Raw genomic sequence first — 18,202 nt, forward strand, 5'->3', positions numbered from 1 at the left:
ACAGTAATTATCCTCTCAGAGGCAGACCGCAGCCAAGCTGACAGTACAACCAAAGCAAATCGCACCTCCTATAAATAATGCAGCAAAAAAACAAATTTAAATCTTCAGTGTTTGTTTTTTCCTCTCAGCTTCCCTCGGATTTTAATTCCCTCCTTTGTCTGCGGGTCAGAAATTGATGCGCTAAGGCCTTGATGGCCCATTTTGGAAGAAACACTCATTAATGTCCTCCCAGTTGTTTATCTTTTAAAAGGGGGCTGTGGAAGTCCCACAATGTTGGATTCTAATAAAGGGGTTTGATTATGAGTTTAGAACTGGGATTTATTATCCCCAAAGTATAATTTAAAACAATGAGTCAGCGAAGCAAAGACAGAACAGAGAGTTGTGTTGACCTGAATTCATATTCAGACAGAAATAAAACAGATAATTTCAGTTTTATCTTAATAATAATGTCATTTTTAGGCGAGGTCAGCTTTATATTGACTAGGAATTGGCAATGGCCTGCATTTTCATAGTGTCGCACTATCATCATTACCAGAGATCATCAGGGGATGATTCAGTGGCCTCCGGCAGCAGAGGTGATAACTTCCTCTGTGATCATTAGGCTCAAAGAGACTGTCCTCCTCTCCCCTTCTCTCAGTCTCTCTCTCTCTAAATACAAACAAGAAAAACTAGTTTTGCTGTTTAGATAAACTCAGTAGAAAATAAAATAAATAATGTTTTTAAGTCAGCGCCTAATTAAGTATAGGCATTTACATACATTTGCATGTGAACTCCGAGCTTCAGAAGCAAAGATCAAATGAATAAAAAGACCTGGCACACAAAGATAGCGAGGCTAGCGGAATGCAGAGCAAAAATCTGGTGAACCAGCATATGAAAACTGGAGATGTGAAGTTTTGTCAGATGGCACACCACACTTGAAAGGATTAGAGGATGGAAATTTCGGGATTGCAAACATATGGCTGTAAATTTTCTGTGCTTGTTATCAAAAGGTCATCGTGCAGTCATGCAACTCCACTAAAAACACCTCCTATAAATACACAGCAGGGAGCAGGTTAAAGATTTTACTTTCAAAAACAATTTAGTCCCAATATTTACATCAATGTATGTGTTTTGGCCTTCTCATCATATGCAGCCACAGAAACAGCAAAAACTCTGTAGCTGATAAGAAAGATTTTTAACAAATGATGCAAATTTTCTTACTTATATTTTGAAAAATGGAGGGTTTTGTTCTGACAAATGTTTAAAAAAACAGAAACAACTGTGCAAATTTCTCCAACATGACTAATTGTTTATCTGCACACATGTCCCTCTGTGTGGTTGTGTTTGTTTTGCAGCCCATGGATGAGAGCAGCCAAATGAGCGAGCTGCCAGTCAAAGTGATTCAGACAGAGACTGGCAAAGTTTTGCAGGGAACCGATGCTCCCAAATCCAGCCAGCTGGAGGCCTGGCTCGAGATGAACCCTGGGTGAGGAGGCACATAACTGCCTAGAACTGCTGTCAACTTCTGACGTGCCTCTGAAATTTAAGTGATGATATTTTTGTCTTGTGTGAGTTTTTTTGTTCAGCCATAGTTGTTTTTTAGTTGTTTTAATGAATAACAAACTACTATTATTAATGGTAGGAACAAGAAAAGTCCTTTCCTTGAAGCATTTAACAGGGATTCCCTTTTTGTGCACAATTGTCACACTCCATGCATCACAATAACATCAGAAACAAAACAACATAAGTATCTTGAAGTTAATAAAGTACAAAAAGTACTGCATCCATTAAGTCTAATCAGATAAAGAAAACATGAATTCACCACCTCTGGAAGATGACTTTTTATTCCCCAGAGCTTTAATGAAGCTGCAAAGTCATGGTTAACCTGTGAATGATGTTAAGCAATGGCATCATTTAATTTTTTTGTGCACTCTGCAGTTTTGAATGCAAATCTTAATTTGTCAAACATAAACCAGGCAACATGGTAATGTCAGCACCAGATGTATCATTAGATTCAGCTGCAAACTGCTGGAACCCTTTTTTAAATTTAAACTGGCCAATGTTGTTGAGCTGTTTTGTTGACAGTCATGAGGCAAGGATCTCATCTGAAAGGTAACTCTTTGGAGAAGTAGTCCAAAGGTTTGCCACACATGGGGCATTTCAATTGATCATGTCATGTAATGCTCTGAATATGATTAACAGGGCTCTCTACAAAGGCTAGATAAATGCTTTCACTCACATTATATGCCTGTAACTGCAGCCAGAGGTGTATTTTCAGTCAATTTTCTTTTGTAAATGAGCACATGTTTTTGCAGGCATTCTGTAACCTTTAAAATATTTATAAGGAAGAAATTGTGAGTCTTTAAGATTTTAAAGGGTGGTTTGTTAAGTCTCCTTCCCTGCTTATTTTGGGAGCTGTTAAAAATTCTAAAAGGATTCAGTGTTTCGATGTGTGAAATATAGTAACTGAATCCTTTTTCGTTCTTTTGTTTCCCCACCTTTGAATACCAGGTATGAAGTCGCCCCACGGTCAGACAGCGAGGAGAGTGGCTCAGAGTTTGAGGAGGAGGTCAGTGACTTTCTCAATACTAAACTCCCACAGTGGAGGATTCAGATCAGCTTCTCTTCCTGCAATGCTTTAAATCATGTAAATGTTATTAAACTGGATTTCAGTCGCACTAAACACACATATCCCGATCCACCAGGGGGCTGTAGCTGTATGCACTCAAGTATTATCAGAGCTACTTGTGGTCTGTCTGTGCTGTTATTATTATATTAAGGATGCTCCCAGTCATGTGTAATCAACTGTGCCTCATAAGGAGGAAGAGGAAGGGGCCAAAGCAGAACCAGAGGAAAAGAAGATAATCGACGATGAAGACGCAGTTCAGCAGGCGGACACCAAGCACATTATCGAGTAATGTATTATGTTTATTATACTTCCCACTATGTCAGATTGACTTTTGGTTTTTTGCTGCTGGAATTTCATCACTTAGAAACAAAGTTTGACTTCCAGTTCTTGGCACACTAGAATTTAAGCGTGCTTTTGTTGGACTAGGTTCTTTTTTAAATCAGGTTTTATTTTATAATAAAGACAAAGGAGTAGTTTTTTTGTGGGGTTGTACGAGGTATTTATCCATAGTCAGTGTATTAACTGCAGTACATGCAGGGCTGTACGTCAGCTTTTTTTTGGACATAGCACTGGTGCTACAGAGATTGATAGTTTTATAGCACAGGCCAAAAACTCGTAGCATGAGTATTAGACATCTCTAAAATCTCTAAAAAAACACTGCATGTAGTGCAGTTAATGACACAGGTATGTAACTGGCAAAGGACATGGATGACGCATACAGGGCACGCAAAATCCAAATCTGAAGAAATGTTTTCAGACAATGTTTTTTTTTCCTTTTATTATTACATAAGTGGTGCAAATCTTAGTTTTTCATGTCAAGGGTGACAGAGATTAGTAGCGTGTCTGCCCTCTCAGGATGTTGTTTAGCTAAAAAGGCATCCCTGACACACAAACACAGGTGCTACAACAGTAGCTTTCTTTCATCTCACAGACATTATTATTTAACAGCATGTGCAACATGCAGTATATGTCCCACTGTACCGTCATGAGATGGTGGTCAGCATGCCTTCAATTTAGAAAAGCAAAGAGGAAGCAAAGTCATATACTGCTATGGACAGGGGAGCAGCAAATCAGTTTTAGCCACCTAAAATGATCAATATCAGTTAAAGGGTACATTATAATTAGAATATTTACACTACTTTATTTTGCCGTCAGACAGCACACGAATGAAGTCGTCATCTATGATCTCTTTAAAGCCATAATTCTTTGACAAAAACAGCAATTTTACCTCACAGAACGCAGAAGCTGTTGGTCTACTGCTGCCTTTGTTTGTTTGTGTTATTGTATGATTTTGTTGTTTTAAAGGATTAGTGTGGAATCACCATCAATACAAAAACAACAAACTAACCTCATATAACCCTGCTTTAAAAAAGTTGAAAACAGGTTTTTGCCCTTCAACGGAAAATAAAGCATCTCTGTCAGGTTCTCCTAGCACGAGCCTCATATGTGTTTAAAATTTTGGACACTTCAATTAAAGAAAAAATAGAACATGAATACCTAAAGCTTTGTCCGACTTTGAACTGAATCTTGGCTTTTCCAGACGGGTTTTTAGCGTGGAGCTCTTACTGAACTCCAGCTGAACTCCCGGTGTCAGACCCCACTACGCCTCGAAACTGATCATTAAAATCAGTTCTAAACACACAGTTCAAATACTCTCCCTTTTTTATATCACACAATCAGGTCAGCAAAGCAGGACGTGGATGATGAGTACAGTGTTCCCACTGGACAAACCAGCTCCCAGTCCTACTATGGTGTGGCCCATGCTGTCATTGAAAGGGTGGAGAAGCAGTCGTCGCTGCTGGTCAACGGCACACTCAAACATTACCAGGTACACACTCACACACAGACACACACAGACACACACACACACACACACACACACAGACGCACACACACTTGTATTCCCTTTTCTTTCGCAGACAGCTTTTGCTATTTTTTACCAAACATTTGTTATTTCATGTTGTGACTGGTTTTAATCCACATTGTGTTTTTAAATGAGTTCCAAATGTAATGTTTATCACCTTTCTGCCACACAACCTTTTCACCGCAAGAAGCAAATCAATTTACATATTCATTTTCCCTTATCATTTCTTATTGTGTATTTTTCTGGGTTTAAATTTTCCCACAAACATGACTCATGAATGCGTTTTGGAGCCTTTTCTCAAATCTTGGATTCTGAATGTCCTGCAACTTATTACCAAATATGAAGTGGCAGTTGCATGTTACAAATAACAGTCATTTATCAAAGAGACAAACAAAAACATTCAGCCCAGTTGCCATTCATTAAATAGCAGTAATATTAAATGCATGTGTTTAAATGAGCAAGCTGTTTAAATTTGTTCGACCTTAGCAGAAAGAAATTTGTGAGCAGGAGAATCTTTTAGCTTGAGGTAGTAGAGCCTCCCAGCTGTGCTTGGACAGCTTGTCTTGGTCCTTGCTGCTGAATGGCCAAACCACTCCACGACCAGACAGTCTGATTTGTCGTAGTTACCTTCGTGTGTTGAAAAATTTAGTTGCTGTTTTTGAACTTGCACATTATTTGTTGCGGTTTCAGTGAAGGATTTATTATGATGATGTGGTTTAATGAGGGTGTTCTATGTTAAACGGTCATTCACAAAAAGATGGTAACAAAAAGCTGTTCTGTGCTGCTAAAATGCACTCTGTCTGATCAGGGCCCTAAAGGGATTTTAGTCCCAATTTTGGTGTGGTGCTACGAACTCTCCACCATGACTCAGAAAGAAAGCACTGAACTGGAATACAAAAACAGTGACTTTTGCACCAAAAAACACTAAATCTTTGGACTTACTGTTTGTAGTCTAGCTTCAAAAATAAAACATCTATTTCTTTTGGCACTTATTTTAATCATGGCGGGCTGCCACACATAAATGAATGCGTGGGAAACCCTGACAGTGACGGATAACTGTCAATATGTTCATATCTGCATTTGAGTGTATTGTTTTGTTTTTTTTAAAAAAATGTGAATATATACTTTATTGTATTGTATTTTGTTCTTGATTAAGTTCTAAGAGCCCATTGTGAAATCTTTGAATGCCTTGTACAGTCTTTTAGAAGCTGGGGCCAATTAGGTTTTACTTATCAAAGTAGTTTCATATTAATTTAATTAATTGTGCAATCCTTTAACCTCTTCTCATGGTAAGTAGATTTGTACAAAAGTTGTCAAACATATCTACTGCAAAGCAGCTGAATGTGGAATCATCATGATCAAGTGTTAAGACCATTGTTTGCTCATAACAGTGCTACCACATTGTTTTCCGGTGTGACACCATTATCTCGTTTTTCTTGTAGAGAGTGGGGATGGCAGTAAAAGATTTAGAAGAAGTTTATTACGAGAGATACGGAGCTGGCAGTTGGACACTGTTAACAGTTCTTTTCTCTGGATTGCAGTCAGAGCACTCCTCTGATTTATGATGTGCCAGGCTTTAAATGAGATATTGTGGCAGCTCCTTGGGGAAATTGAAGAGATGTCAGCTGTACAATAATTGGATCAATGGTCTGCTGTGCCCACAGCGGTCTGTGTAACAAATATAGGATGGTTTATTATTTCTTATTAATTTTACCCTCCACCAGCCTTTATTTTTGTGGAATTAGCTCTGCTGTCAGACAGTTCGTCAACCAACATACAGCTTGTAATTGGTTGGCGGTTCCCCCTCTTTGTAGGTTAGTGTCCTCGTGCTCTGTCTTTCTTCTCTGCACTCTCGTTAGCTGATTGTTTTCTGCAGGCTGCAGGCGAGCCACACAGCTGGTGATACAGTTGGTATTTTGGCACAATACTCAAATCACTAAATATGAAAAGCTTTAAATGTATTGTCACCTTTTCTAACAATAGACCAAACCATTAATTCCAGAAAATAAATAGCAGATTAATCCATAATAGAAATAGACATTAATTAGAGCTTTCTTTTCTAGCAATTTTGCCTTTTATATGGTCATAGCTGAAAGTAACAGGAGAGATTAAACAAGAATGAGCAGGATGTGACATGCAATGTGTATGTTCTTAGTTTGCATATTAGCTGTCTGAGATGCCAGGAGAGCCTGAGATTTTTTCCCCCATTTAGTATTCACAACGTCATGCCTGCCCTTTAAAGCAATAGAATTTGTCATGCAACTTGTTATTTTCCTTGATAATTTTCTTGAACACCGCCGAAAGCGCTCTCTGTTTTTGAGTTTTCTTGTCCTTTATGTACTGAAGGGGAGAAGAAATTCTACAGGCAGAGTGAATGATATTTTCTCTGCAAGCATATTTGTAGACATGCCGTTATTTCTCTGTGTTGTTTAGATCCAGGGGCTGGAGTGGATGGTGTCCCTTTACAACAACAATCTGAATGGCATCCTGGCTGATGAAATGGGCCTCGGAAAAACCATCCAAACCATCGCCCTAATCACCTACCTTATGGAGCACAAGAGGATCAACGGTCCCTTTCTCATCATTGTCCCTCTTTCGTAAGTGTCATCCATCACGGCTCTTATCCTGCGGTGCTGTGACACCCCAAAAGATTTCTAATGAGGGACCGATATAATTTTTAAGATTACTCCAGGAAATAATTTAAGATTGAAGTACTCCAACCTCATTAGTCTAAATCACAAGACAGAGCTGGAATGGAAGACAGGGGAGTCAAGAGTCCCAACACTGATTAAGATACTAACGCACCTGTTTGCTCAAATGAAATTAAAGTTGCAGGCGTTTACACTCCTCTGCCTGCAGGGAGTGTCGAATCACAAATGTCTCTTAAAAAAAGCCTTGAGTTACCACTCTGCTCAGATAGCGCTGGACGTACATGAATAACATGAAAATTCACCAACTCCCTTTATGCATCCCATGATAGAAATTATTGAAACTGTTATCAGGCATTACTGTTTCATAAGATTACCCTTCCACTGTTTTCCCCAGCAGCTTATTTTGGGGAAAATAAGTATTTTTTTAAGATAAGAAACACTTAATCAAAATGTTGGGAAAGTTCCTCTAAGGTACCATTATCCCGAGGAGATGAGAGTCCTCATTCCTAAAGCCTCTTTCTCTCTGAGAAATCAAACAATTCCTCATATTGTGTAGCTTGTCTGTCTCTCACAGGCGCTTGCTCACTGGTCAGTACTACTTTGTCTGACTGTAAGCATTTGTGTGTGTCTGTATGTAGATTTGTTAGTTCTTGGCTGCTTATCAGGAGATTTGGTCCCCACTTAGTTTTTCCAGTAAACACATTGGAATACATGTTCAACTTGTTTCACCTTATCAGGAATTTTCCTCTGTGGAAGTAAAACCTGTTACATTAGCCATGAAAAAACTCAATTAAAGAAAAGTTTTGCTTTATTAACACTGCTATACGACATTAGCCGCTTTTACTCAAAGATCAGGCTAAAAGAACGCAACAACGTCCCCCCTTTAAATCACACCTCATCAACCAAACGACAACAGCATCATTTTGTTCCACTGTGTGATTATGCACTGCATCGCAGCATCCTGCAATCAAAAGAGGCATAATGGGCGTGACCTTTAACACATGAGCTCCTGTCTCTAGTGTGACATGCAAAACATGCATCGGCAGCTCTTTCTAAACAATAACAATGGCATAACATCTCAATCACAATCATTTATCTCATCTGTTACATGACAGCTGATCTCGTCCTCTGTTTGAAGGGTAAGGAATCTCCGAATCTCATTGTTTTACATTGCACAAAGTATTGCACAGGAATGAAAGTGCTTCTAGTTTGTGTTTCAGCGCAGAGTGCAGTGTGATGATGGCTCGATTTTCCCAAACTTTGTTGAAGTTTTCATGAGATTAAAATAACATGTCTGCAATCATTCATTTAAATGTCAAAATGTGTGATTTCCCCTAGCAGTTGTTCCCACCATTAATCCCGTCGAATTCAACAAACACAAACCCCTCTGACCTTCACTTAGTAAGCAGCAGGAGACCACCTCCCCAAGAGGGACCATGGTGCAGTTTCAACCGCACTCCCCAAAATAAAACCATGCAATTAGGTCAATGCTCCTGGGTTCTTTTTAGCTCCTTTAAACATCGCAGGTGTAAGCAGCTTTGCATTTGTGTGAAAAAATTGTGTTGTAATTCCCAATTTCACATTTCACACAATTAAAATTTTCTTTTTGTGATTATTTACAAGAGCGGGTGTTAAAGGATTAGAATTAACAATGGGCTTTTTTGTTTTTGTTTTTCCCCCACAACACTCTTGTTTTTCATCATCACTGAGGGCGTGCACTGCTTTTTGTAGTAAAGCTAAACACAGCAGTGGCTTAATTTTAAGCTCAGGGCCACAGTGTTAAATGCCTCTTTTGATTTGCACAGTGAACTAATGTGGATGAAAGCCGTAAACTCACCCTTTTTCACTCGTAGTTGTGTGTTGGGAAGTTGAAGGTAATGAGCAGAGAGATTGATCTGCCTGGGGGGCCTAAATACAAACAAAACCAGTTTTGAAAAAAAGTCTCACATTGTGAGCTACAATCCATTCAACCCTTTGGGAAGATATCGCACTCTGCCAAGGCAAGGGATTTTTTTCTTCTTCTGATGTTTATCTAGCAAATTATGTCTCAGCCTTGTTGAGAGGCATTTCAGTGGATACTTTGCCTCTTAATGTGTGGTTCTTTTAGTTGTTCTTTATCAGTCTATCAAACTTTATTCTAATTTCATCCAAGTTAGAACAGTTCAAAGTGCTTCACAGATGACTGAAAGGCAGATAAAAAGAAGAAAGTAGATTGTAAAAACAACAAAAATAAGACAAAAACAAGTTAGCAATTTGAGAACACTAATTTCAGTAAAACGGATTAAATTAAAAACTAAAAATTGACCACAATAAAATAGATTTAATAGCTGTAATAAATATAAGTATAATAACAATAAAATAGTTAAATGAAAGCCAGATTAATGACTAAATAAATATGTAAAAAAAGATTAAACAAAGACAAGTAAAAGCAATAACAGGAATAAAAAAAAGTACAACAATAAAAATAATGATAATAATAACAATAATAACTGGTCAAATAAAATTGATTTAAATTTTACTAACTCAGCAAGGAGTATATCTTTAAAATCTCTAAATTCAAACCATTTTCTTACATTTAATTTTTTTTTTTCCAGGACTTTGTCTAACTGGGTCTATGAACTTGACAAGTGGGCACCCTCTGTGGTCAAAATTGCTTATAAGGTGAGTGTCTTTTTTTTTTTTTAAATCTTTCTTTCCCCCTGATTTCTTTTGGCCAAATTACAACAGAAAGTTGTTTTTCTTCTTTGTGTCTCCCCCTCGAAGGGCACCCCCGTGTTGCGGCGTGGGCTGGTGCCTCAACTCCGCAGTGGGAAGTTCAACGTCTTGCTGACCACCTATGAGTACATCATCAAGGACAAGCACATACTGGCGAAGGTGAAGGAGATCAAATTTGTGTCCTCTCTGTTTAATCCACCTCTATTACTTGCACTCTATTGCTGTTTTGTACACTTCATACACACACACATACACACAGTGTCATATTTTAAAGAGACATACTCTTTTATTCACTCAAAAGTTTACAAAGTTTTAAGTGGCAGTATCAACAGGTTGTTGGTAAAGATCTATAAATGTGAGTCACAGCTGGCGCTGTAATATCTGAGACCCAGAGTGAGTTAACTTGGCTCTGAAACTACATGAGGAGCTTCATTATGGGTCTTTATCTTAGTTTTTGGTCCAGTAAGCAGAGAGTCTATGGATCTGATGGCTCTACCGGGGACATATAGAGCCACACAGCAGCATCATGACCCTCTAATCACCTGCAACTCCATTGAGAGTTTGTTAGACGAGTAGCAGGATCATTAGACTCACACAGGCTAACTTGACTCCATTGTGTAACTTCAAAACACGTGATCTTTTTTTATGTTCCATTTTTAAAATATGGCAGCAGCAGCACTCTGCGTGAGCTGCAATTGATTTATTGACTTTTCGGGGAGACCTGAGAACAGACCACTGCAGGAGTTGAACTGACTTGTAATAAATGAATGTGCAAACTTCAGAGTATGTCACAGAAAGAGCAAGTTTGATATTTGTAATGCTGTTTTGATGATAGAGTGCTGCGTTAGCCACCTTACTTTCATGTGACTAGAAAGTTAAATTAGTTTTAATGCTGGAGTGTAATGAGCTGATAACTAGAGCCTCAGTTTTGGTCAGCCAGATGACATCTTGGCTCATCCATACATCAGTGTCATATTTGATTTATTATTAGAGCAAACACAGATACAATAAGTGCAGCTCAAACTTAAGGTCTTCTGACAGGGTCAAAAGTTTCAGTTGCTTTTTAAAGAACATGTTAAGAAGTCTGCATCTTTATAAAAGACTTTAATTTCTAATAAAGACCCAAAGCCCAGGTTGGATTTGATTATTATTCTATGTATATGGCATTTAGCTTAAAGGCTTCAGGCTTTATTATTGACTGCACGATATGTAAATTTGTACATACAATCAGTACAGAGGACAGGCCTACTTCAATCATTTATCTTTTAAGTCTTGTTTCCACCAAAAACTTTAGGTGTAGTGCATTTAGAACCATCAGTAATCCCAACAGACATGTACCTAGACCCTGGATCATTCAGCGTTTCCACTGTAGACAGTACTCTTAAATGTAGGTGGAGTTGCTGTTACTCACCGCTTCATCCCGCTATTGCTGCACTTTTCACCAGTCCACAAAACGCAGTTGTACACTGACATTTTCTGAACAAAAAAGAGCAGGTTGGAGTGAGAGTCTCTCTCAATCGCATAGTTAAAAAGAGCAGGTTTTTGCATTGAGTCCTTGTCAGGCAAGAGCAGGGGTGTAATCTGGTCGGAACACACCGTAACAATGCACCAACGTGTTTTGTTTTTTCTTCTCAAAGTGAGAAAATAGATTTTGCAGTTTACATAGTCCAGTAGAAATTCATAAACATGATTTTTTATGGTGAAAGATCCAATAATCACTAAAGCGTATGCTGTCCCAAAGAGACCGTAAAAACAAATGAAACGATCAAAGTTGCCATACTGACATTTAATGTGTGTTGATTTATTCACAACGTTGATTAATGCATTAAGTAACATGTAAGAAAACATGTCAACTCAAAAGCTGCTAGTAGCTGCCGGCAGTAGCCTTTGAGAAACAGGTTGAGTTCTTTTTTTCCCCCTCAATCTATAACTGATTTGCTAGATGCAACAAAACATCCTTTCATTCTACGCTTATAGTTCATTCATATATGAAAAACTTGTGAAGAATGTTTACATGACCTTCAAAACCAGCTACAACGCAGCCCTGAGCAAGAGTGATGATTGTCTTTTGACCAAAAAACCTTTCGGTACCTGATCTGTCTGTGAGGTACCCCAACAGAGGTGTGACGAAAACTGGGGACGCTAAGGAACAGGTCCATGGTATCATCCACAACTGCTGCTGTCAGACTGTAGAACCAGCACTGCTCCCAGTAGACCACACACACACACACACACACACACACACACCCACACACCCCCCGGAGTGGACTTAAAAACCTGTGCTATTTCAATATAACAGTGTGCAATTTGGTTATTATTTCCATGTGCAATTGCTGTTGAGTTCTGTCTTTTTATACTATTTATATTGTTCTTTTGCTTTATTTATCTTTCACATACCTGCTTTGATATCCCCTTGCTGCTGTAACAATGCAAATTTCCCCGTTGTGAGACTATAAAAGGATTATCTTATCTTAACTTTTCACATCGGAAACTAAAATTATTTTCTAATGTGTACAGGACTAAACTGAACCAGGCTACTTGGCTTTTGAAAAAAAAAAACCCCAGATAAAGCAATATATTTCACTTCAGATGTGAAGCACTTCAAGGAGCTAACTTTGAGGTCACTTGTATGCTTGTAGCAATTTATCAGACTCTCCACTAGTGGGAGCTGTACATACATTGTGATCAAAGGTGTGAACTAAGGTGGCCTCTGATTAACTTGATCAGCTGTGAAGTTTAAAACATACCCAAAGTCACTATACAGAATTAGCAATTGTATAGCCCCATAGATAACTATATTTATGGAGATTTTTGTGGCTTTTCAACAGTAACAATTTTCAACAGTAAAGCTTTGCCTTACAAGTAAGCAGCCAAAGTCATTTGAAATAAGAAAAATGTTTTATTAAAGAAGTTGTAGATAATAATTTGCTCGTATCAGTTGAAAAACATTTATTTTAAGCATTTAAAATAAGCGAAGGAATAAGAAACTTCTCTTTTGTATGCAGTAGTGTTGTTTTCCCCGGTACTGAGAGTAAGAAATTCAACTTTGATTCTCTGCTGCCACTCTTTAGCTCCTCTGCAATCAAAACATAATTAAAATGCAAACTTAGACTTGTTTTTTTGTTTTGTTTTTTTCACTATTGCAAAAATATAGAAACGTGGATCTAAAAAGTCTTCTTCCTCTCACAGATTCGTTGGAAGTACATGATTGTGGACGAGGGTCACCGCATGAAGAACCACCACTGTAAGCTGACCCAGGTGTTGAACACCCACTATGTGGCTCCTCGCCGCCTCCTCCTCACCGGCACGCCACTGCAGAACAAGCTGCCCGAGCTGTGGGCGCTGCTCAACTTCCTCCTGCCCACCATCTTTAAGAGCTGCACCACCTTCGAGCAGTGGTTCAACGCGCCGTTCGCCATGACAGGAGAGAGGGTGCGTATGAGGAGAAACAGTCTGGACTATTAAATGTTACATTTTGTTGGATTATTGACAGTTTTAGGTTGGTTTGGGTCAGACAGATCAAATAGTTTTCAAAAGCATTTAATTAATTTTTTACATGTGGTATTAATCTTGAGTAGCAGAATCACAGTAACAACAAAGCATTCTGAGGCTATAAAGGCAGAGCGATGAATAGTTTTCCAAAAGGAGGTTATTTCATGAAATTAATTAGCAGAGAAGACCAAATCTATTATGTGTTTATCAAGACAAAACTAAACCTTGAGAGAACATCTGAATAAAAATGATTATCTGTCCCCAAAGCAGCTTGTGGATGTTAAAAATTATCTTCTGACTCCCTTGGAGTACAGAGAGAAATCTATACCATAAAAACTCGAAACCAGAGTACATATAGTATAAATGTATAACTTTTATGAATGTTTTTGAGATGATTTTACCATATACCTGGGCCCATTTCTTTTTTTTTTTTTTAGCTAAAGATTGATATGCTGTACATTTTCTGAAAGCTGATAAAAGCTGTCTTCAGATCTGCTCCCCTGAGGACTTCTCTCCCCTTCACAGTAATCGCACCTTTCGTTTCTGGGAATATATTAAAAGTTTAGTATAACTAGGGCTGCACCCGACTCAGAATTTACAAGTTTAATCAGATTTGGCTGTTCAATACCACTATTTGACGATTCTGGAGTTGTTTTTTTTCATCTAAAGTTTTAAACTTTGAACGGGTGTTGAGTGTGACAGTAGCATACACTTCATATAGTTAAGAAGCTAACGGCACTAACGATGAGTCTCGAATGTGCAACCATCTTTTTTGTCTGGTCTCTGTGTGGGGTCGTCCCATCATTCAGTTCAAGCAGCAGTTCAAAGTGATTGGCTTGCTACACTTCTTTGTGTGTTAACACCTCCCACTATTAATGGTAGTATCACAGTGGCTGCAGGACTGTGTCTTGCACCTCCTAAACATCATGTTCATTTTGTGTTTGAATAACACAAAAACAAAACAGGGACAATCATATAAGAACATTGCTTCGTATAGATACCATTTTTCAGGCTAGGCTCACCACTGACCACAGAAAGCACCATGCCACCTCAAAGAAATCTCAGGATGCAGACACTCTCACAAATTGCTGATGTGAATTATATCCCTTTATGTGTCACTATTTTAATATCAGGTTATTCTGCAGTCATTAGCAGGTCACAATCTTGTCAGTGTGGTGCTGAATCCTGCAGCCCTATATGCATAAATCAGCATTGTTTGATGTTTTATTGCAAATACTTTGACTTGTTTAGGTGGACCTGAATGAGGAGGAGACCATCCTGATTATCCGGCGTTTGCATAAGGTGCTCCGCCCCTTCCTGCTACGCAGACTGAAGAAAGAGGTGGAGTCTCAGCTGCCAGAGAAGGTGAGCTCAGACAATTCTACTTTGATTTGATTATATTTGCAGAAACCCTGCACTACACTCAACTGTTTTGATTAAATCAGTATATTCCAAGTACATATTAGCAAAAATAAAACAGCTATTAGTAGGAACATATTTTCTATATGAAGCATAAGGAGCCACGCTCTTACCAAAAATATTTTCCATTACGTGGTCAGTAACTTCTGCGGAGTGTTTTCATAATAGCATAGGTCATTACCTTGTTTATTTAATGGTCAAGTACAGCTGATCCAAATAAAAGCGTTTTCATTTTTAGGTTGCCTCGCTTTAAATGAAAATTGCAGTCGCACAGTCTTTGACATCCTTGAAATGAACACTACTTTACTACATCAGCCGTTATTAAAGGCTGTAGGCTTGTAACTGCTGAAGCGAGCAATTTTCTCCCTGAAGGTATTAATTAAGAACAGTGTCAGAGTTGTGTAGAAGCAAGAAAATAATGTGCATGCATTCCTTCCTCGTGAGGATCTAGTATTCTCTGTGGCCGGGGTACAAATTCATTTAACAGGGCAGCACAATGGCCTTTTTATGAACTCAGGTTAGACTCCAGCTGCAGTCTTATTTGTAAGGAATGAACTTAGATGCATTGTTCAGGTAAGTAGAGATGTCCCAATAAGATCTCAAAAGATCAGCATTGGCCAAAAGTATATTTTTTGGGCTGATAATAATGGAGGCAGGATATTTTACAGTTTAACGATAAAAAATGCTATCAGTGCCCTGAAATAGTACTGGGGATTTAATCATTCTAAATGACTTTAAGCATCTTTTTCTGCATCATTCTGTTAAAAACAAACTTTTCATACGTGCATATCAGACAACATATAAGCCGAGACAGATATATCTGTGATAGGCCAATACCTGCAGATAAAATCGGCTGACCGATATTTCGGTCGGGCTCTAGTATCTGGGTCAATCAAGGCATTTCTCAAAAGAGTTGGGACTGTTTGTCCTGAGTTATATTGACCCCACTTTGATCATTTGTCTTAGGTTAGCTGTCACACTGTCCAACACTCTGTCTGTCTCTCCTTCACTCCTCACCCCGCCTACAGCGAAACACCACATGCCGTAAATGACTACAAAATGCAGTATGAGACTTCTTATTTATGTTATTTTTAATTTAAAATATTTAGCAAGGTGGCTTTTTTGATATCTATAGGCAGTGCGTTCCAGGACTTCCAGAACGCTGCATCCCCAATTTTCTTCTGGCTGTTTTTGGGAACCTCCAGTAAAGCAGCTGCAGATGATCGCAGTGTTTGTGATGGCAAGAGGTTTAGCAGTGTAACTCGGTTCTATCACATTTAGGGCTTTGTATGTAAGGAGAGGGACCTTAAATTAAATTCTAAATGTTAGAGGAAGCCAGTGCAGAGCAGCTAAAACTGGACTAATGCGCTCTCTCCTTTTGGTTCTGATTGATTGATTTAATGAAATTATGAGCAATACCCACAACCCCCCACTGAAATTCCAGCCCTAGGCATCAATCTGAAAGCTGTGGACAGTTTCATGCACATTAATCTTCATTTTCAAACCAAACAAATCCAAGTATAAAGTATAAAACATCACCTTGTACGGTTTACTCAGATTCTTTGTGATATCTGTTTTTTTAATATAGCACAGCTTAAGGTTGAGGTTGATTTGCATATGAAAATATACTTTACAGTGAATTCAGTTTAATCTTCAGCACCATGGACAGCCCACCTTAATAAGGTCTTAACAGCGTGCACTTGTTCTTGAGTGCTATTTTGGGAAACATGATCGTAGAAAATGTCTTAAGTCTTAATGCACGGACTGAACTTCACCTTGAGAGATTGTACTTTGTATGCAAATTATGGCTAGATTGTCGTAGACAAGATACCTGTACTGTAGTGTGCCCTTTCTCCTCTTCTCTTGCTCTATATTTCCTCTCTTACTGTTTTTCTCCCCCTCGTGGTATCAAGATCAAGTGTACTCACACACACACACAAACAGCCTTTCCGCTGAATGGGCTGTCTCACTTACCCATTGTCTTTATTGTCATTCACAAAGGTGGAGTACGTGGTGAAATGTGACATGTCTGCCATACAGAAGGTTCTGTACCGCCACATGCAGAAAGGCATCCTCCTCACTGACGGCTCAGAGAAAGATAAGAAGGTAAACACACTGAGACCCCTGTGAATTCACTGCATGCCTCATCTTTGTTGTATCACAGCGTGACACACTGACAGACTGAGCCGTATAGCTCAGAGCTCAGTGATGTCCACAGTTTCCTGCTGTTTCACATCAGAGGATCCCGACAATTATGTTTGTATAATTGAAGCTACAGTTGCTCTGTGCTTCTGTCAAAGATAAAGAGGACGTTGTAGGTTTTATTCAACTTCTGAAGCTACATCGATGCTTTTTGAAGTCTTTTTTCTCAACCACAGTGGGACGCACCCTGCCCAGGTTTTGTGAGAAACTGGAACACACAACTTAAGATCTGATATGTTCAGACAAACGCTCAAATCGTTAATATGTTACTGAAAACAGTTTGGGACAAAACTACATTTTTCTGAGGTTTTTGGTGCTGATAAAAACACTTCAAGCAGCTAAATTTTCTATTTTTTATAATGATTTGTCAAATGACAACATAAAAGCAATGTGACAATGTGATAGGTGTCACAGGTGATGAATCGCCTCCTGAATCTGCACTTCACTTTCAGTTCATTATTTAGCTGTACCCTCCACAACTTTACTGCTTTGGTTCACTCCCTGCTCTCATAGTGTCTTTTTTCACTTGAAGACAAAACTTAATAAACAAAAACTGGTCTAGTCCAGTGTTGTCTTTTTGAGTCCATTTTTCCCATTTTCTTTCTAGTTTTGCCTCTTGTAGTCTCAGAATGTATGACAATTTTCCTGTTGAGAAGATTTTTTCCACAGTTATTAGTCATTGGTCCTTTGTTGTTGGTATTTTCTTACACCAGTTACTAGTGATAGCTTTCTTGCTTTCTACTAGCAGTATTTTGATCAAATATCTATCCCTGGCAACATTTTCATAAGAGAATTTACATAGATGAAGCACCGAACAACTTTTAGGGACCTCATAACGTAGTATTTGCTTAAGCTCCTTGCACATGATTTTCATACAATTATTTTCATCTTAGTGTCATTTTCAGCTGCAGCAGGCAGCTTTTAAAAGAGAAATATCTCTAATAACTCATTGTACACGGCCCCGTGAACCTAATTGGTTCACGGGAGAAGAAGAAGTGTTTAGCAGTGAGACTTTTTTTTTCTTTCTTAGGAGTTGATAGAGGCCCAAAATAGAGCTAAAAGGGAGTAAATATTGGACTTAAATTCATCAGGTGGACACAACTCCAAATTAATGATTATATTGCTCCGTAACTGCTGGATATGCAAATAAGCAACTGTTTGCTAACATGTTCACCGAAACAACTTAAAAAATATGTCAATGTTGTGTTCACAAGTTGTTTCTGCTGTGGCCAAAAAAAAACATTTTTTGCA

The 18,202-nt window shown here is 38.5% G+C and overlaps 1 protein-coding gene across 2 annotated transcripts in view; it reads left to right on the forward strand.

The window, feature by feature from the left end:
• Window positions 1–18,202, forward strand: part of smarca2 (SWI/SNF related, matrix associated, actin dependent regulator of chromatin, subfamily a, member 2) — a 57,383-nt gene that overhangs the window by 14,268 nt on the left and 24,913 nt on the right. For both annotated transcript variants that reach the window (XM_042489023.1, XM_042489024.1), the window contains exons 12-21: window positions 1,335–1,465; window positions 2,491–2,548; window positions 2,799–2,893; window positions 4,289–4,436; window positions 6,906–7,069; window positions 9,718–9,784; window positions 9,887–9,997; window positions 13,028–13,270; window positions 14,582–14,695; window positions 16,751–16,855. In XM_042489023.1, the coding sequence (XP_042344957.1) occupies window positions 1,335–1,465; window positions 2,491–2,548; window positions 2,799–2,893; window positions 4,289–4,436; window positions 6,906–7,069; window positions 9,718–9,784; window positions 9,887–9,997; window positions 13,028–13,270; window positions 14,582–14,695; window positions 16,751–16,855 (1,236 nt within the window). The remainder of the gene's footprint in view (window positions 1–1,334; window positions 1,466–2,490; window positions 2,549–2,798; window positions 2,894–4,288; window positions 4,437–6,905; window positions 7,070–9,717; window positions 9,785–9,886; window positions 9,998–13,027; window positions 13,271–14,581; window positions 14,696–16,750; window positions 16,856–18,202) is intronic.

Source organism: Plectropomus leopardus, chromosome 6 (assembly GCF_008729295.1).
Source record: "Plectropomus leopardus isolate mb chromosome 6, YSFRI_Pleo_2.0, whole genome shotgun sequence".
NCBI classification, from domain to species: domain Eukaryota; kingdom Metazoa; phylum Chordata; class Actinopteri; order Perciformes; family Serranidae; genus Plectropomus; species Plectropomus leopardus.